The following is a 21,390-nucleotide window of genomic DNA, read 5'->3' as shown; positions in this document are numbered from 1 at the left end:
GTTTTTCCTACGTCTACATCTATAGCTACATCGGTACTGCACAAGCCACAGCACAGTGCATGGCATCCTGTACCACGACTAGTCATTTCCTTTCCTGTTCCGCTTGTAAATTGAGCAAAGGAAAAACGACTGTCTATATCCTCCACATGAGTTCTAATTTCTTGTATCGTATCACTGTGGTCTTCAAGTACAATGTATGATGAAGGTAGTAGAATCATTCGGCAGTCAGCTACAAATACTGGTTCTGTACATTTTCTCAATAATGTTTCTCGAAAACGATATCATCTTCCCTCCTGGTATTCCCATCTGAGTTCCTGAAGCACCTCCGTGACACTCACGTTTTGTTTGAATCTGTGTTAGTTACCTTAAATTTTTGTCTAGAGATAAATATGAAAAACACTAAATAATGGTTAGCAAATCCAACATAAACATTGCATAAAGGGTCTGTAGATAGTGAATGACGTGAAAATTTAGGATGTCTCATCAATGACACAGGAAATTGTGATGAAGAAATAAAATGCTGAATTGTTCATGGCACCAAGCCACAGTGGTTTAACTCCTTAAGATCTAGTAGGACATCCAAAACAACAAAGATGCATTTGGTGGAATCTGTGTGTTCCCTGTATTCATGTATGGCTGTGAGAGGTGGAATATGAAAGCTCGTGACAAGAGCTGAATTGATGCCTTCAATATGTGGTTTCGATGATAGATGTTACAAATGCCACAGAAAGAAAGAATAACAAATGCTTCCATTGCATTAAACTTAGCAACACAATAAATTTATCTTGCCACTTCAACCATAGATATGAGCACTTACTTAAGCACATTTTGAGAAGATAAAGGGATAATTCAGACAAGAGCTTCTTGCAATGCAAAATCAAAAGCAGACCTCAAATAAGAACAGTGATTAGAGTGTTGGATCTAGCAAAGAACATTACTGGCCTACCCCTTCACATTATGCAGGGGGAAGAAAAATTTTCACACTGACTTTGCAGGGCTATTCCTCACATACTAGCAATACAAAAACATGTCACAAAATTTTGTCCGGTGCATATTTTGGGCAGCAAATGGACATTAAAGACTGGTAATCTGGCAACACTGCAATCACGTGTACAGCAGCTATCTCTGTCTGGATATAGCAGTAGTGCTGTGCAATTGGTGCAGTGTTCATGTGTGGGAAGTGAAGGGTTCTATAATGGATTGCGGCTTATTTGTTTTTATTTGCTAAAAGTAGTCTGTGTGGTGCGGTATTCGCTGGCTTAATCGTCATACAGTGATTATAGTGGGTCTTCTGCAAAACATTTACAGTTACGTACTACAAACACAGAAATGGAAATACAATTGATTTTATTAGTCAGCTTTTAAAGAAGCTTTTCGCACATCATGAACATGAATTGTTTTACACCACTGAATCTGCAAGATTCCAAACATTTTGTGTGTACCCTCCCACAGTGGTCGCATTGTACCATTATTATTTTTGCCACACGCTCAGGTCCATTACATTTTGTTAGAGCCTTACGTCACCAGTAGGAATAGCAACATGCTATGGAAATAACTTCGATGGGACAATTGGGGGAGAGTACACAGAAAATAGGTTTGGAATTTAGTAGATGCAGTGGCATGAAACAATTCACATCCATGATGTGCAAAAGGCTTCTTTAAAAGATGGCCAATGAAAATGATTTTTCTTCCAATTCTGTGTTCGTAGTACGTAACTGCAAATGTATGGTAGAAGAGCCACTGTAATCTGTAACACGACTGCACCAACTGCATAGCACAGCTGTAACACCTCTCAAAGGTCGTTGCCATACAAGCCATTACAGTATTGCCAGATTGCCAATCTTTAATGCCCATTTATTGCTCAAAACACATGCGGGATGAAATTTTGTGATAAATATTTTTGCATTGCTGGTATATGTGGAATAGTGCTGCAGTTATAAAGCAAATGGATGTTCTCCGCAGTAAATTCAGAGAGCATTCAATGTACAACATACACTCCTGGAAATTGAAATAAGAACACCGTGAATTCATTGTCACAGGAAGGGGAAACTTTATTGACACATTCCTGGGGTCAGATACATCACATGATCACACTGACAGAACCTCAGGCACATAGACACAGGCAACAGAGCATGCACAATGTCGGCACTAGTACAGTGTATATCCACCTTTCGCAGCAATGCAGGCTGCTATTCTCCCATGGAGACGATCGTAGAGATGCTGGATGTAGTCCTGTGGAACGGCTTGCCATGCCATTTCCACCTGGCGCATCAGTTGGACCAGCGTTCGTGCTGGACGTGCAGACCGCGTGAGACGACGCTTCATCCAGTCCCAAACATGCTCAATGGGGGACAGATCCGGAGATCTTGCTGGCCAGGATAGTTGACTTACACCTTCTAGAGCGCGTTGGGTGGCACGGGATACATGCGGCCGTGCATTGTCCTGTTGGAACAACAAGTTCCCTTGCTGGTCTAGGAATGGTAGAACGATGGGTTCGATGACGGTTTGGATGTACCGTGCACTATTCAGTGTCCCCTCGACGATCACCAGAGGTGTACGGCCAGTGTAGGAGATCGCTCCCCACACCATGATGCCGGATGTTGTCCCTGTGTGCCTCGGTCGTATGCAGTCCTGATTGTGGCGCTCACCTGCACGGCGCCAAACACGCATATGACCATCATTGGCACCAAGACAGAAGCGACTCTCATCGCTGAAGACGACACGTCTCCATTCGTCCCTCCATTCACAACTGTCGCGACACCACTGGAGGCGGGCTGCACGATGTTGGGGCGTGAGTGCAAGACGGCCTAACAGTGTGCGGGACCATAGCCCAGCTTCATGGAGACGGTTGCGAATGGTCCTCGCCGATACCCCAGGAGCAACAGTGTCCCTAATTTGCTGGGAAGTGGCGGTGCGGTCCCCTACGGCACTGCGTAGGATCCTACGGTCTTGGCATGCATCCGTGCGTCGCTGCGGTCCGGTCCCAGGTCGACGGGCACGTGCACCTTCCGCCGACCACTGGCGACAACATCGATGTACTGTGGAGACCTCACGCCCCACGTGTTGAGCAATTCGGCGGTACGTCCACCCGGCCTCCCGCATGCCCACTATACGCCCTCGCTCAAAGTCCGTCAACTGCACATACGGTTCACGTCCACGCTGTCGCGGCATGCTACCAGTGTTAAAGACTGCGATGGAGCTCCGTATGCCACGGCAAACTGGCTGACACTGACTGCGGCGGTGCACAAATGCTGCGCAGCTAGCGCCATTCGACGGCCAACACCGCGGTTCCTGGTGTGTCCGCTGTGCCGTGCGTGTGATCATTGCTTGTACAGCCCTCTCGCAGTGTCCGGAGCAAGTATGGTGGGTCTGACACACCGGTGTCAATGTGTTCTTTTTTCCATTTCCAGGAGTGTAGAATGCAGGTATGTGATGGGTAAGAAGATAGTAACTCCTTCAGATCAAGTGCGTTTTTGCCCTATGTGCATGCTCTTTCCACGAAGATAGGCCATATTCTTGAGGAACACAGCGTTAAGGTCATCTTCTGGCCCCCACGAAGATTGCAGCTTTACTCGACTCTGTAAAGGACGATTTACTGCTTCATAAAGCAGATTTGTATCAGATTCCTTGCGCAAATTGTGAGAAGTCATCCACAGGTCAAACAACATGCACCGTTTGTGAGAGGTGTGTAGAGCAACAAAGATGCACACACTTATCACAGCCAGACAAGTCAGCTGTGACCGAACATTGTACTGATACAGGGCATTCCATGAATTACAGTGATGTGAAGATTTTAACATCCACCTCTTCCTTTTGGGATTCTGTCTTCAAGGAAGCTATAGAGATTAGATCAGATAGTAATTTAATAGAGATAATGGTTTTAATTTTTACAAAGCATGGAATCTGGGTCTTGGGGTATTTAAACTGCAGACAAGTTGTCATGGTGTCACCACTGCCGAACATACATCGATAAGCGAATCTAATATATGTACACCTTTGCCACAGGCAGCACATGTGTACGCGTATTTCTTTGCCATCTACCAGAATCTGTCACCCGCATGTGCAGTACTGCCGCAGTGGAGCATATAAGGCTGCGCTTGGCATCTTGTTGCATTTTGTGACTCTCTCTGAGGATGGCCGGATGATACACGGCTGAAATATCAGTGGAGGAAATTTTATTTGTGTGGCTGTATGCCCAAAATTTATTGGACTATTCATTACGCAGCACGAAGTTGAAAATTCATGTTTTTGTAATGCTTTTATACTGATTAAAGAAATGTAGAATTAATAATATAGTGTTCTCTCTCTCTCTCTCTCTCTCTCTCTCTCTCTCTCTCTCTCTCTCTCTCTCTCTCTCTCTCTCTTCCCCCCCCCCCCCCCCCTCCCTACAAATTGATAAAGTTCCCTGATGGACAAATAATATTCAAGAATTTATCAAATGATGAATTTTTTTTACAGCAATATGAGTAGTGGGTGAATTACACTTCCTTAAGATTTTTCAATAACTGTGCCTTCCATACAGTTGAAATTACACAGATTTACCAACTGAAATCCCTTAACAAAAACTCTTACATGTCTGGCAGTTGTGACTGATCATGTGATTATGTAACATTAGCTCCCTAAGATAAACTGCAAGTTTCACTGTATTTTGTAACAATTTTCTGACAGATTGATATTTCTGTACATAATGATGATATATACTCCAGTAACCATTGCTGTTCTGTTTCATGTTGCACTAACAACCAGGGGAAAGTCTGCACTCATTGTATTAAACACAACTATTCATCATTCATCCTCCCAGTTGTCTGTCTTGCAACACTATCAGAGGTGACGTGCATATTGATGAGGAAGCTGAGCAAGTTGCATCTTTACTCCCAGTCAGCTTCCAGCAAGCCGAATCAGACTTTTCTTACACTCTGAACCATAATTTATGTTTTGGTCACCATACAGTGATGGCTACTTGTGTGATCTCAAGGTCACTATTATATGGCATTACAACAACAAGCACATGGTCCTTCCTTGGACCACCAGTGTGGAATGTGATGCTCAGAGATATCCCCTGTCAAATACATTGAGCATTTCTTAGGGAACACTGTCCAATCTCCCAAAAACCCACAATACTATCTCTCTGACATACTATTAATTCCAGTTGTCAGTAATACTGCTGTGGAATTCTACAATATTTACTACATTAGTCCATCTTAAAATAAATAAATAAAATAAGATCACTCTTTCAGAAATCTAATGTAGTTGTTCAGGGCCAGTGTGTTTCCTGCTCTTTAAGCGACACAGTGATATAAATTGTGAGCGATCGTAACTTCATTGTGATGACATCATTATACTCTTTAGCAGAGCAGTTTGTGATGAACATGTGGGGCAAGGTAAAATTGATGCCTTACTGGCACTTGAACTCTGATTCCTGACTTTTGTGAGACAGTGTGCTAACAAAAGTGCTATTTGTACATGTCTCATGAAGCCATCTGAAGTTTTAACTTGGGAGGTGTTTCCCTCTATAGTTTCCTAGTTCCTGTGACACTGCTGGAATTGGGAAAGTACAGAAGGGAGCAAAAGGAAAGGTGAAATTTTGAGTCCATCCTCAATGCACACACATCTTACAAACTGGTAGCTTAATGTGCGGGAAAGGCAGGACTCGTGGATCAAGTCCTGGTAAGACATACTGATTAAACTAGTGATAAATGTTCAGAACTGTCTCAAGTTTTGGAAACACTATTTTGAATACACAACCTTATTGGTGTAGGGTTGTGTAAAGGAACTAGTGTGTTAATAACAGAAATTTTTATTTTGTTTACTTGTACAGTGTTCCAGCTAGTATTTAGACTGATTTTTTTACCAGGAATACTAACAAGAACTGCACTAAATGTGGTTACCACTTCATCCACTAGATTGAGCTGAACATGCAGTTGTTTTGACTGACATGCAATTTGCTTCAACTGAGTAAATGCCTCAGCCAGTGCATGGATAGCTGCTATTAAATTAACGTTGTACAAGTAGTGGTGGTCAAACATTGCTTCCTGGATGAAAGAGCTGGGCTAAAACTTTACTGTGAATTAGGAAAAATAGGTCAGAAGCCATGCAATGTGTTTTCAGTGCTGACTATATTAGTCATTCACAAGTGGTCCGCTGTATTTCAGCATTTAAGGACATGTGCTTGCTCAGGTGGATGAAAATGTGGAAAAAGCCAAGGTAATTCCTGCCAGTGGTAGACGAATTACCATCAGAATGCCTGTAAGCAATGGTCAGATCCTTTTCAGAGAAAGATCTCTTCCCAGTTTGTGCCACATTAATTGACAGGAGGACAGAGATAGCAATAAGCTGCTGGTTGCACCAGTTTCATTATCACAGTTGATGAGGATCATAATCTATTGAAACAAATGGTAGCTGCAGTTAAAAGTTGATGTTTTCAGATCAATTCTGAAACAAAATGACAGAACATGGAATGACATGAAACAGGGTCACTGAGGAAGAAGAAACTCAAGATTGCAAAAATCATGATTAAGAAAATAGTGATTTTTTTATGCTTCTGGAATGACTCATTGTGAATTTATCCTTGAGGGTGCAACAGCGACTGAACATTACTTATCAGGAGTCACACAATGTGTCTAGCTTTGGAACAGATGCATCTTGACACGACACTTGCGACCAAAGAGTGTGGTTCTTCTGTAACAATAATCAGCAGATCGCTGTGCCCTAACTGTGAAAGAGTTTACAGCATCAAACACATCCATGTGCTCGAACACCCACCCTATTGGCCTCATTTGATGCCTGCAGACTTGTTTCTGTTTTCGAAAATTAAAAGTGTTTTAAGGGGGAATATTACAGTGACACTGAGGATATCCAACATGCTGTGACTGTCAGAATAAAGGAGGTACATAATCAGGACTTCCAGCATTCTTTCAACAACTTTTATTATTGCTGTAAACATAATGTGAAGAGGAAAGAGGATTATTTTGATTCGATGTAACCGGAAAACTGAAATAAAGTTCTTAGTCTGGATGTAATGATAGTTGTCTCCTTACTTATTGGCAGTATTACTAATGAAGTGTTCAGATTTTTATGATTCATGTTCCTCCGCAGACAGAGCACAGCAGCATATGGAGAGCTGTAGGACACAAGAAAATTTAGTAAAGTAACAATAATTAAAGCTGCTGCCCTTCCAGAATTAAAGCCAGGTTAATAACGGCTGCCGAATAAAAATGCCTCATAAACTTTTAAAAGTCATGGCTGTTTCTTACTTGAAAAACGCTGTGATGGGAGACAGTCACGTTCTCCTGCTCATATTAAATAGACAATGAGTTAACATGAACTCATTTTCTATAGCTGCATGAATAAGCATATGATTATTGATATGCTTCTATAGTTAAGAATATAAGTAAAAACACAGTGACTAAATCTATAGCTTTTTATTTATGATGCATTTTGGATGTTTTACTCTATCAAAGGCTTCTAATTCCACTATTTTAGCTCTGCTGCACGATTGCCAGAAAACTAAATATGTTGGAATATCAAAAAAGTTTTAAATTTATCACTTTGAATACAGAATGCTTGTGGTGGATTCATAAGATAAAATATTTTGTGTTTATGCAGCATACTTGCAGTCCTGTGCATCATCACTGTGTTCCTTCTTCAAGAACTGTGCATTGGAGGTTCACACCTTCACTTTTTACAAACTTTACAAGAGATGTTCAGCATCTCTTGGTTTACACAGATATGTTGTTTTGTCTTATAATGTGCAAAGACTACAATAAAGTTGTACCTCAGTAAATATTTTTTGCACTTTCTATGTAATTCTATACCAAAAAGAAGTCTTAAGTTTATTTTTCCAATATGGAAACCATATAATGAAAAAAGGGCAATAATAATGTTACTTCTTGTGTGTGTGTGTGTGTGTGTGTGTGTGTGTGTGTGTGTGTGTGTGTGTGTGTGTGTGTTATATGCATTTTTCTTAAAAGAATATTTATTTATTCATCAACATCAACTTTGTCCCCTTCAAAGTACTCTCCCTCAGATATAATACACTTGTGCCAGCATTTTTTCCAATCCTGAGAGCACTTTTGGAACTAGCTTTTCATTATGGCATTCATCTGCTTCAATCATTCTGTTTATGTCTCATCATCCGTGACAAAACAACATCCTTTTATGGTTTTCTTCAACATTAGGAATAGTAAGAAGTCATAGAAGGTCATATCTGGTGAATACTTTGGCTGAGGCAACATAACGGTTTTATTTCTTCCCAGAAAATCATGAACTAGCATTGATGTATGAGCAAGTGTGTTATCGTGATGCCATTTCAATGATTGGTTTTGCCACAATTCTGATCATTTCCTGCAGACTGCTTCAAGCAAATGGTACGTAACTTCCTCGATGACCATAAGGCAGGAACTCATGATTCACTTTCTACATCTAGATCTACATCTACATCCAAACTCTGCAAGCCACCTGACAGTGTGTGGTGGAGGGTACCTTGAGCACTCCCTTCCATTCCAGTCTCGTATTGTTCGTGGAAAGAAGGATTGTCGGTATGCCTCTGTGTGGGCTCTAATCTCTCTGATTTTATCCTCATGGTCTCTTTGCGAGCTATACGTAGGAGGAAGCAGTATTCTGCTCGATTCCCCGGCAAAGGTATGTTCTCGAAACTTCAACAAAAGCCCGTACCGAGCTACTGAGCATCTCTCCTGCAGATTCTTCCACTGGTGTTTATCTTTCATCTCTGTAACACTTTCGCGATTACTAAATGATCCTGTAACGAAGCACGCTGCTGTCCATTGGATCTTTTCTATCTCTTCTATCAACCCAATCTGGTACGTATCCCACACTGCCGAGCAGTATTCAAGCAGTGGGCGAACAAGCATACTGTAACCTACTTCCTTTGTTTTCGAATTGCATTTCCTTAGGATTCTTCCAATGAATCTCAGTCTGGCATCTGCCTTACCGATGATCAACTTTATATGGTCATTCCATTTTAAATCACTCCTAATGCGTACTCCCAGATAATTTACGGAATTAACTGCTTCCAGTTGCTGACCTGCTATATTGTAGCTAAATGATAAGGGATCTTTCTTTCTATGTATTCGCAGTACATTGCACTTGTCTACATTGAGATTCAATTGCCATTCCCTGCACCATGCGTCAATTCACTGCAGATCCTCCTGCATTTCAGTACAATTTTACACTCTTACAACCTCTCGATATACCACAGCATCATCCGCAAAAAGCCTCAGTGAACTTCCAATGTCATCCACAAGGTCATTTATATATATTGTGAATAGCAACAGTCCTACGACACTCCCCTGCGGCACACCTGAAATCACTCTTACTTCAGAAGACTGAACTCCATTGAGAATGACATGCTGTGTTCTGTTATCTAGGAACTCTTCAATCCAATCACACAATTGGTCTGAGTCCATATGCTCTTACTTTGTTCATTAAACAACTGTGGGGAACTGTATCGAATGCCTTGCAGAAGTCAAGAAACACAGCATCTACATGGGAACCTGTGTCTATGGCCCTCCGAGTCTCGTGGACGAAGAGCGCGAGCTGGGTTTCACATAATCGTCTTTTTCGAAACCCATGCCGATTCCTACAGAGTAGATTTCTAGTCTCCAGAAAAGTCATTATACTCAAACATAATACGTGTTCCAAAATTCTACAACTTATAGACGTTAGAGATATAGGTCTATAGTTCTGCACATCTGTTCGACGTCCCTTCTTAAAAACAGGGATGACCTGTGCCCTTTTCTAATCCTTTGGAACGCTACGATCTTCTAGAGACATACAGTACACCGCAGCAAGAAGGGGGGCAAGTTCCTTTGCGTATTCTGTGTAAAATTGAACTGGTATCCCATCAGGTCCAGTGACCTTTACTCTTTTGAGCGATTTTAATTTTTTTTCTATCCCTCTGTCATCTATTTCGATATTTGTCATCCGTGCGACAATCTAGGAAAGGAACTACAGTGTAGTCTTCCTCTGTGAAACAGCTTTGGAAAAAGGCATTTAGTATTTCGGCCTTTAGTCTGTCATCCTCTGTTTCAGTACCATTTTGGTCGCAGAGTGTCTGGACATTTTGTTTTGATCCACCTACCGCTTTGACATAAGACCAAAATTTATTAGGATTTTCTGCCAAGTCAGTACATAGAAATTTACTTTCGAATTCATTGAACGCCTCTCACATAGCCCTCCTCACACTACATTTTGCTTCGTGTAATTTTTGTTTGTCTGTAAGGATTTAGCTATGTGTATGTTTGCTATGAAGTTCCCTTTGCTTCCGAAGCAGTTTTCTAACTCGGTTGTTGTACCACGGTGGCTCTTTTCCATCTCTTACGATCTTGCTTGGCACATACTCATCTAATGTATATTGTACGATGGTTTTGAACTTTGTGCACTGATCCTCAACACTAACTGTACTTGAGATAAAACTTTTGTGTTGGGCCATCAAGTACTCTGAAATCAGCTTTTTGTCACTTTTGCTAAACAGAAAAATCTTCCTACCTTTTTTAATATTTCTATTTACGGCTGAAATCACCGATGCTGTAACCATTTTATGATAGCTGATTCCTTGTTCTGCATTAACTGTTTCAAATAGTTCGGGTCTGTTTGTCACCAGAAGGTTTAATATGTTTTCACCACAAGTCAGTTCTGTGTTAACTGCTCAAGGTAGTTTTCAGATAAAGCACTTAAAAAAATTTCACTGGATTCTTTGTCCCTGCCACCTGTTATAAAAGTTTGAGTCTCCCAGTCTGTATCTGGTAAATTAAAATCTCCACCCAAAACTATAACATGGTCGGGAAATCTACTTGGAAATAATTTACAAATTTTCCTTCAGGTGTTCTGCCGCAACAGCTGCTGGGCCAGGGGGCCTATAGAGACATCCAATCACCATGTCTGAGCCTGCTTTAACCGTGACCTTTACCCAAATTATTTCGCATTTCGGATCTCCGTCAATTTCCTTTAATACTATTGTACTTCTTATCACAATAAATATGCCTCCCACTTCTCTGTCCAGCCTGTCTCTGCGGTATACAATCCAAGGTATACCATTGAAAGTGAAGAAAACATGTATTCATCAAACTTTTTTTTTTTTCTTCTTGACTCTTCAGGCAGTTTCCACTGGGACAATTGTAGCTTCGTTCCAACATCATACCCATGTGCACATTTTGTCATCTGTTATAACCTTCTTTAGAAGTTCTGAATCGTCGTCACCTTATTCAGCAATTCCTGAGTGGTATCTACGCTGTGTCATTTTTGGTCAAAATTCAACAATTTTGGAACAAATTTTGTTGTTACATGTTTCATGCTCAAAACAACTGAAAAGATTGCTGGGCATGAGGCAAAGGATATGCTAACATCAGCAACCTCTCCAATTATGATTTGGTGATTTTCCAGAACTGTTTTCTTTACTATTTCCACATTGTCATTAGTAACTGATGTCCTAGGGCATCCAGGGCAATCATCGTCTTCAAAGTCTTCTTGACCCTCTTTGACACGTTTACGGCACATGGAAACTCTTGCCTTACTCATAAGATATTTACCAAAAGTCATACTTCAACATTTTGAATGCACTGCTAAATTTTATTGCATTTTTCAAGCAAAATGCAATGTAATTTTTTGATCCACCTTTTTCAAAAGTAAAAACTAGTCAAACTTGAAAATACATATGACCTGTTTGACTGTCAACGATAACTAAATATTCAAATTGACAGCTGAAAATGCAAACATACATCAGGAACATGTGTGCCAACAAGGAACAAAATTGCAAATCAGACTATAAAGCCTGTGAAAATAAGAAATACCCATTACTTTTTTTATCACATCTCATATATGTGTCTATCAGTTGTATTGCATAGTTCGCCTCCTGAAGGTAATTACTGAAAGGCAATCCTACTCATAATTTATTAGTAATATTTATTATTGTTTTTTAATTATGTGGTTTACATATTTAAAAAATAAACTAGTCAGAAGTTTTTGTTTATGTAGAAAAGTGTAAAACACAATATGTGCTAATGTATAACTTTATAGTAATTGTGGTCGGTGACATTGGAGAGAGGTGTCATATGCAAGAGATTTGCTTGTGTGTGTGTGTGTGTGTGTGTGTGTGTGTGTGTGTGTGTGTGTGTGTGTGTGTGGCTCAGCTTGACATCTTTATGGTGAGTAGCAATCTATTCTTTCCTAGCATTGCTGTCTTTCCTAACATTGCTGAAATTCCACAACCCCGCATTTCCATTGTTTGGTTTAGTTTAACTTTATAGTAATCTTTGCATGTCATAAGACAAAACAACATCTCTGTAAGCCAGGAGGGACTAATCACTTGCAAAACTTACACTCATTTCTTAACAAGGTTTAAAAAAATCTGTACTGCCACTGGATTTACAAAACCCTTTTAGTGTTAAAATTTGTGGAATACCATGCACCTTTTTACTAATAGAATGCCCCTCTAGTAATGAAGAAAGAATAAAAATATTTTCTATGGCTGTGCTACTGTTCCCCTGCACCCTGGTTGGATAAAACACAGTCTGCATCAGATCATATCAATTTAGATCTTCCAACATACTTTTTCTTGCACAATCACATACAAATTAATATTAAAATCGCCACATGTAACAAATTTTTGGTACTTCCTATAAAATTAGCCAAGCTAGAGGGCTTGAGCAGAAATGTTCTGAAGTCAGAGTTAGCAGACCTGTAAACAACAACAATTAGAAGTTTAGTTTCACTAAATTCAACTGCCCTGCACAACATTCCAATACCTGTTCAGTGCAGTGATGAGATATGTCTACAGATTCAAATGGAATACTTTTTTTTTCATACATGACCACTCCTCCACTCCGCATAAAATCCTTGAAAAACAGCCGGCTAATCTGTATCTTGGTAAAGGGAGCCTCTGAACTGTTAAATTATTTAAGTGGTGCTCCAATATACCAATAATGTCAGAGTCAACATCTATAAGTAATTCAATAATCTTATCTCTAACACCTCTTATAATTTGATGAAACTTGCTAATTCCTTCACTACTTAGATACCTGGCCTCCTTTGAAGGAGATTACTTTGTTAGAGGGACTTCCTTTACGCAGGTATATCTATCAGTCGACTTCAATCTAACAAAGGTGCAGCTCTAACGCTAACTACTACAGGGATTTTCCCTTGAGTGAGCCTCCCATGGCCCACTACACAGTCATTTATAAGCTTTGCCAGCCTCCCCCCCCCCCCCCCCCCAAATACCTATTGAGATGCAGGCCATGCCTAGTGAAACCTGGCACAACTGCAATGTGCCCTCAGCACCTTCTCCAACCCCTTGCTAACACGTGTAACAGTAGCATTAAGATGAGGCTGATCATGATAGTGAAACAGTTTCATGAAGTGAACATTAGTGCCACCAGTCTGAGTATCTGTATTCACCAGGTCACCACCACCTGCATCATATTCCCTGTCCATATCAAGACTATTCCCAGCTCCACCCACAATCATTACCTGATCCTCTTTCATAAAATTCCTACATGACTCCCCTACATTGTCAGTCACCTGAACCAACCCTGCACTAGGTTTTGCAATGCTGGTGACCTCGTTCTCACTACCCAACACTTCCTGCAACTGTTGGCCTACATATCTGTCATACGAACTATCTAACAGCAGAACCTTCTTTCTGTTAGAATTTGCAGCTGACGTAGGCTTCCTAACTGCTGAGGACTGCTGCATGTTCCTACACTTACAGCAGTAAGAGTCTCCTCTCCACTAAACTCTGACAGATGGTCAAATCTCTTGGTTATACACAAAGTACAACTGTCTGAATATCTCCTCCTCGTAGCAGCATTCTTACCAACTGTCAGTTCCCATTCTAGTGTCCTTCATCCTCCTCAACCTGTCTAGTTCCTCCTCTACTTTTTGTAACTGTTCCTGAAGGGCACAGATCTTATGCTCTTGCTCTCTATCAACTTATTTCTGCTCCAAATTTTGCATTTCCAGGGGAGAACCTCACTAGAATGCCCACTGGCTTTCCCACTGCATGGCCCACAATGAAAATATTTTGATCAAATCTCACACTGTGACCTCAGGTAAAGTTTGTAAACAGCATCACACTCAGGTGCAGCGCTCTTGAGGAAAATATAGAAAGAAGATGCACAGAACTTCAGGTATATGATATCAGTTCCCAGATATTTATTCTTACTAATCCACTGAAAGCATTCTCCATTCTGAATGATAAACTTGAAACACACACACTAGATATTTTGATACTTTTGGTTTTTCAGAAGTAATGTATCTGAGCTAAACACGAGAATTCTGACCTAATGTTGGAGCAAACAATCCTAAATGTAATCCAAATAAAAAACTGAAAATTTTGCGACTAGTTGCATCTTGTTTTCATTTATATTTTAAACAAACAGTCATGGAAACAGCCTACCAACCATGTGTATCTGTTAAGTATTTCTTTTCGTCCCTGAAAATATTTAGTGGGCACTGTGTCAAACTTTGATTGATAACTGAAGGAGTTGGGTGAATTATTTGTGTAGAATGTAGTGAATTCTGTGATCTGTTCAGTTTTATATAACAGAGATGGTGATTGCTGACATTTAGCCACAGGTTGAAAGTTAAAAAGTAACAGATGTCTTATGTTTGTTACTTTCTATCAGCCCCTAATGGGAAACTTGTGTTTCTGTGTCACATCTTAAGAGATGTTCATTTTCACTAGCTTGTTATCTGCAATATGAATAATGATTCAATTACCTGACAACAGCATATGTAACAGGCAGAAAAAAGTGTGTCATCTTGCACTGGCAGCAACTTTGGTTGAATCTTAATAAAATTTGAAAGCCCTTTTCTTTTCTGCACTAAGTTGTATGTCAAATTCTTCTGTTTCATATGTAAACTAAATTTTACTTTATCTGCAGGTTGGCCATAGATACTTGTGATTTTTTTTTCTTCCACGAGATGTGGCACCATACTAACCTATCTTTTACAATTTGCGGTGTATATATGTAGATGTAGATGAATGTCTGTTGATTTTTCAACGTATTGACTTTCATGTTGCCTTTAATACCTCTAGTAAGACTACTAATTTTCTCAGGCCAGTTTTTAATACAGCTTTCTTTTGGGTTACTCATGATGTATATTGTCACTGCTCCATTAAACAGTATACCCATAATTTGTGCACGTTTGATTTTCTGAATATAACTGCCTAAAATACAGCTGATAGCCAATCTACAACAATTTTGTCTAACTTGGAAGTACATATGTATAATGGTTAATCTTTTTCTTAAATGGACAACTTTGCACCAAAGAAATTTCTTAGGTCTGTTAAGAATTACTACTCACCTGATCACTATGAGGCAGAGTCCAACTTCTATCATCACGTGATGATGTCTTCCTAGGCAACAATGATTGAAAACTGGATTTCAAAACTTGTATCTCTTGGTCCTTCTCCTCCAACAAAGCTAAAGTCCTTTCTCTCTGTTTTTGTAATTGTTGCTCTAACAAGGACAGACGAGCTCGAAATTCTGCTTCACAAGATGCAACTGCTGCCTTGCAGTTTGCCCTTTCAGCTTTCAAAAGCTGGAAAATCCAAACTGTTATAAATTTTAAAAAATCCAATAAACACAAATTAAATATTTCAGTGAAATTTAGTATTTTTGCTGTTCAGAATATTTGGACGAGTAATGACTCATCCTGTTCAGGACTGTGTACTTCAGCCACCAGTTTACTTGCGTATGCCATTGAAATGCTCAGACTGAATGCTGACTGGCATGGCAACAATGTAGAAACAACTCCCTAAGCCATATTACTTTTGGGTAACAGTGGAATACCCATCTGGAAGTAAGCAATACACTGAAAGTAAGCAATACCACTCCCCTGATCTTTCCATTTTTCAGCTAAGTGATACAATATAATTGTCAGTAGAAACAAAAGTTCTCAATTTAAACGCCAGCTGTCAACAGGTAAACTTTTATGATTTCAATTCAGTATTTGCCAGTGCACAAAACTTTCACATGTTTCCACTTGCATTATTATCAAATGAGTATTTCACAATGATGTAACAGTTCTGAATAGCCAGTAGTCACTTCAAAATGTCAACAAGTAATAGGAGGAGACAGAGAATCCCGGCAGGATTTATAAATTTGCCAATTATTAACCAGCATACCAAACTAAAGATGTGGCTAGGATGGTAGGAGCGTCATATTTAGACTCAAGAAACAGGGTGGGAAGGCTCTGACCATATACAAATATCCCACTGGCACATGCTCCATGTTTGTAGCATAACAACTACATGTAAACTGATGCTTCTGCTTCACAATACTCCTCAGACACTATCACTTTGCAAGTACTCATTCACAGGATGAAAACACATTTTGTCTAAACAAACCACTGGCAACTTTAATTCTTATGCCTCATATGTTCATGAAACTCAAATGTAGTTTGCTATTTTTGGAACTATGTTGTCTCATTCATACATGATAACTCATTTATTCAGGCACATTTTAAAACAAATTTCAGATAGAGAATGATTTTTCTCATAAGTGGAGGACATTAGCTGGGAACAGGGGTTAGAGAGGATACTGAATGGTGATGTGGTTTAGTGTGCCAGGAAACTTAATGGTGATGTGGTTTAGTGTGCCAGCTATCTCTTAGCAAAGCCATTCACACTGATGGGCATTTCTAAAAAAATAATATCCTCAGTATCCAGATGAAATATATTTATCTATCATCTATCAACGAAACAACAACATTTAGAATGGTGAGATAGATGAGTAAATATACCATTGGACTGGCACACTACAGGTCTCGGGTTCAAAGCTAGTATTATGACTTTTTTTCATATTTCTGTTGGGATCAAAATGTATTGGTTTATATGACTGAAATTATGGTAGAAACCATCAAATTAATGTTAGATGCTGGTATATGGCTGCAAAACTAAATGAGGAACCAGTACTGCAGAATGTCAATGACATAGATTTCCCTTTAAATCTATAATCAAATGCCACAGTAGCACGGTGTCCTTCACACAATGTTCATGGTGTGAGAACAGTTTATGTTGCAAGTGTTTCTATGTGACTACCACTCTAAAAGTTATAGATCTTAACATGATAAAATAATGTATGCTCTTGTAACATATTAAATAGAGTGGTTGGCAGAAGGAATACTAGCTCACAAGAGGTTTTTTGATTTATTCCACTTTTATGTTCGGTTGGAGTCAAGATGTGAAAACAGAAGTAGAATAAGACAACACATTTCATATAATAGATAATGTTTTCTAGTGGTATTTATGGTAGGTATTATATGCTAACAGTGTTTGTTGCATTCAAAAACACAATAATGAGAGCACACTAATCGTTGCAAAAGTAGGAGGTTAGCACTTGCTTCTGCTAACCCCCTGAAATATGAAATCAATAGTATTCTCTCTATAATGTTCATCGTTAAGATTAAAAATTTCCACCTATTGCAACTGAGAATTTATTTTGTTTTTAATCATACATTTTTCACCTATTCACACTAGCCATCATGAGTGGTTTGTAACTCAAAGATAATGATTTATTACATATTTTGTTAGAAGATCTGGCAGCACATTTAAATTACCTAATAATTTAATGATATACTGATGTGATTAATCATTTACTTTCATTTTTCTATTCTTCTAATATCTATCAATTCTTCAGTAGCCATTACCTGCAGGCATTACAGGTTTCCAATTTACAGCAGGTCACATTTATACAGTTCACTATACACAACCTTTATGACTGTGTACGGCCTTGCTCACATGCCATAGGGTTGACTGAGGGACAATGGGAGCTGCTTAATGGGTGAGTGACATAGTGTGTTGGGATATGAATGGACAGAGGGTAGGTTGTTAATGGAGACACACTGTGTGTGTGTGTGTGTGTGTGTGTGTGTGTGTGTGTGTGTGTGTGTGTGTGTGTGTGTGTGAGAGAGAGAGAGAGACAGAGAGAGACAGAGAGAGAGAGAGAGAGAGAGAGAGAGAGAGAGAGAGAGAGAGAGAGGCAACATGAAACAGTATGTAGTGAAGTACAGTTCTGTACAAAATAAACTAACATCCCACAAAGGGGTTTGCACTATTTGAGCTTGAATAAATGAGGAGGTATTAATGATAACCTGATACAATAGTGACTACGGTGAAAATTCTATTTTATGTTTTCATGTGGTCCAGACTTACGAAACACAAAATTGAGAAAATGAAGAATCAAAGTAAACGTGTAAACCTCCAAAATACGAGCAAAAATATACACAATTGGCATATATGATTAAAAATTGTAATCAACACCAACATGATAGAAAATCTATATCAGTGAAGGAAATTTAATGTACAATGCAATGTTTATACAATAAATCGTGGTAATGAATTTCGTCAGTTGTTAAAAACCACAGATGTGTAACAGCAAGTAAAAACTCATCAAAAAATCACTACTGATCTGTGTACAAGGTCATTTACCCATTTTCCAACATGCTACAACCGGTACATATATCCTTTGTGATCTCCCAGAAAAAAGCAAAAATTGATGAACCTGGTGAATTAAACTACAAACTGTGAAGGCCTTATAATCTTACATCTAGGGGAGTGTCTTCCTTCTGTAGTCAGATTAGATTGATACTTGTTCCATAGATCACGAATACGACACTACGTAAGGATGTGGAACGTGTCAGGTTAATAAAAGATGTCTGTACAAGATATTACATTACACAAAATATTGCATGACACTAATGTTTAAGTTTCTCCCCCCCCCCCCCCCCCCTTAATTTATATCTAAAAATTCAGCCGATGACTAGAAGGAGTTGACATCTAAAAATTCTTTTAATTTATTTTTAAATGTTAGTTGGCTATCTGTCAGGCTCTTGATGCTGCTTGGTAGGTGACCAAAGACTTTTGTGGCAGCATAATTTACCCCTTTCTGTGCCAAAGTCAGATTTAACCCTGCATAGTGAAGATCATCCTTTCTCATGGTGTCATAGCTATGCACACTGCTATTACTTTTGAGCTCGGTTGGATTATTAACAACAAATTTTATAAGTGAATATATATATATACTGTGAGGATCCCTAGATCCTTAAATAGATGTCTGCAGGATGACCGTGGGTGGGCTCCAGCAATTATTCTGATTACATGTTTTTGAGCAATGAATACTTTTCTACTCAATCATGAATTACCCCAGAATATGATGCCATACGAAAGCAGTGAATGAAAGTAGGCATAGTAAGTTAATTTACTGAGATTCTTATCACCAAAATATGCAATAACCCTAATAGCATACGTAGCTGAACTCAGACGTTTCAGCAGACTTCCAGTTTAACCTCTCAAATGGACACACATAAAAATTTTGAAAATTCTACCTCAGCTACAGACTTCTGTTCAAAATCTATATTTTTACTGGAGTTGTGCCATTTATTGTACGGAACTGTGTACACTGTGTTTCTTCAAAATTTAAAGAGAGTTCGTTAGCTGAGAACCACTTAATAATTTTGTGAAAAACATCATTTACAATTACATCACTTAGTTCTTGGTTTTTGGATGTTATTACTATACTTGTATCATCAGCAAAAAGAACTAACTTTGCATCTTCATCATTGTGGAATGATAAGTCATTAATGTACATCAAGAACAGTAAAGGACCTAAGACTGAACCCGGTGGGACCCCGTACTTGATAGCCTCCCCCCCCCCCCCCCCCCCCAGTTTGAGGAATCAGCTGTTGTTTTAACATTACATGAACCACTTATTTCAACTTTCTGCATTCTTCCAGTTAAGTATGAATTAAACCATTTGTGCACTGCCCCACTCAAACCGTAATGATTTAGCTTATCTAAAAGAATTCCATGATTTACACAATCAAAGGCCTTTGAGAAATCACAAAAAATACCAGTGGGTGATGTCCAGTTATTCAGAGCATTTAATATTTGATCAGTGAAAGGGTATATAGCATTTTCTGTTGAAAAGCCTTTCTGAAAACCAAACTGACATTTTGTTAGTACTTTATTTTTACAAATATGGGAGGCTACTCTTGAATACATTACTTTCTCAAAAAATTTTGATAGAGCTGTCAGAAGAGAGATTGGGTGGTAGTTGTTGACATCCGACGTATCCCCCTTTTTATGCAATGGTTTTACAATGGCATATTTCAGTCTATCAGGGAAAACACCCTGCTCCAAAGAGCTATTACATACATGGCTGAGAATCCTACTTATCTGTGGGAACAAGCTTTAAATATCTTGCTGGAAATGCCATCAATTCCGTAAGAGCTTTTACTTTTCAGGGAGTTAATTATTTTACTGATTTCAGAGGGAGAGGGTGGTGGAATTACAGTTGTTACAAACTGCATAGGTATGGCCTCTTCTATTAATAGCCTTGCCTCTTCTAGTGAAGATCTAGATCCTATTTTCTCCACAACATTTAAAAATGATTATTGAAAATATTGGCAATTTCTGATTCTTTGTTAGTACACTTGCCATTCAGTTTTATGGCACTAAAGTGTTCCTGTGCTCTTGGTTGCCCTGTTTCCCTTTCAATAATATTCCAAATTGCTTTAATTTTATCATCAGAGTTACTGATCTCAGACATGATACACATGCTTCTGGACTTTTTAATAACTTTTCTTAGTACCGCACAATTGATTGTATAATATTGAACAATTTCAGGGTCAGTACTCCCTCTTGCTGTTAGATACAGTTCTCTTTTATGGTTGCAAGATATTCTTATTCCTTCATTTAGCCAAGGTTTTTTATATGTTTTCTTGGAATTATATTTAACTATTTTCTTGGAAAAACAATTTTCAAATGGCATACTGTTGTGACACGGCACAGTGACCTCCAGTGTATTGTCTGTACTCTTTTCCTTGTTCGTTGTGCTGAGGGTTCGAGTAGGTTTCACATGTAGGAAGTGACAATCACGACGTAGTAGCACTGTGAAGGTGACCAGAAATGAGGCTATCAATAGTGACAGAAGACTCTCAGTTGTAGCAAGAACTCTTTACGGGAATGTGTTTGTGGTTGCACAATGTGTGAAACATTTGTGACAAGGAAGAATATGAATGTTATTGGTCATCGTTTCACTTGCAGCAATTTAAGTTGTCCTCTTAGGTTCTTGTCTAACCACACACTCGGAAATTGCCACCTATTCAGAAATAAACAGTGAAGTATTTGTGACAAGGAGGAATGTGAATTTTATTGCTGCACTTTTTTCACTCACAGCAATACAAATTGTTCTCTCTGGTTCCTGCCTAACAACATACTCATAAATCACATACTTGAAAACATATATCCAAATATTTATTTCATCCTTTGATCTCTAATCACACTGCAATGCTAAATAAGACTGAATACTGCAGAACATGCTTGTATTTTATTCATCCATTTATTCTGGGTAATGTTTTGTGACGGCTCCC

The 21,390-nt window shown here is 39.0% G+C and overlaps 1 protein-coding gene across 1 annotated transcript in view; it reads right to left on the bottom strand.

The window, feature by feature from the left end:
* Positions 1-21,390, bottom strand: part of LOC126281685 (GRIP and coiled-coil domain-containing protein 1) — a 148,330-nt gene that overhangs the window by 19,370 nt on the left and 107,570 nt on the right. The window contains exon 10 of the mRNA XM_049980851.1: positions 15,322-15,558. Within this exon, the coding sequence (XP_049836808.1) occupies positions 15,322-15,558 (237 nt within the window). The remainder of the gene's footprint in view (positions 1-15,321; positions 15,559-21,390) is intronic.

This window comes from Schistocerca gregaria, chromosome 7, assembly GCF_023897955.1.
Source record: "Schistocerca gregaria isolate iqSchGreg1 chromosome 7, iqSchGreg1.2, whole genome shotgun sequence".
Classification (NCBI taxonomy): Eukaryota; Metazoa; Arthropoda; class Insecta; order Orthoptera; family Acrididae; genus Schistocerca; species Schistocerca gregaria.
Note: the sequence above shows the minus strand (reverse complement) of the source record. Positions and strands in the feature narration are given on the sequence as shown.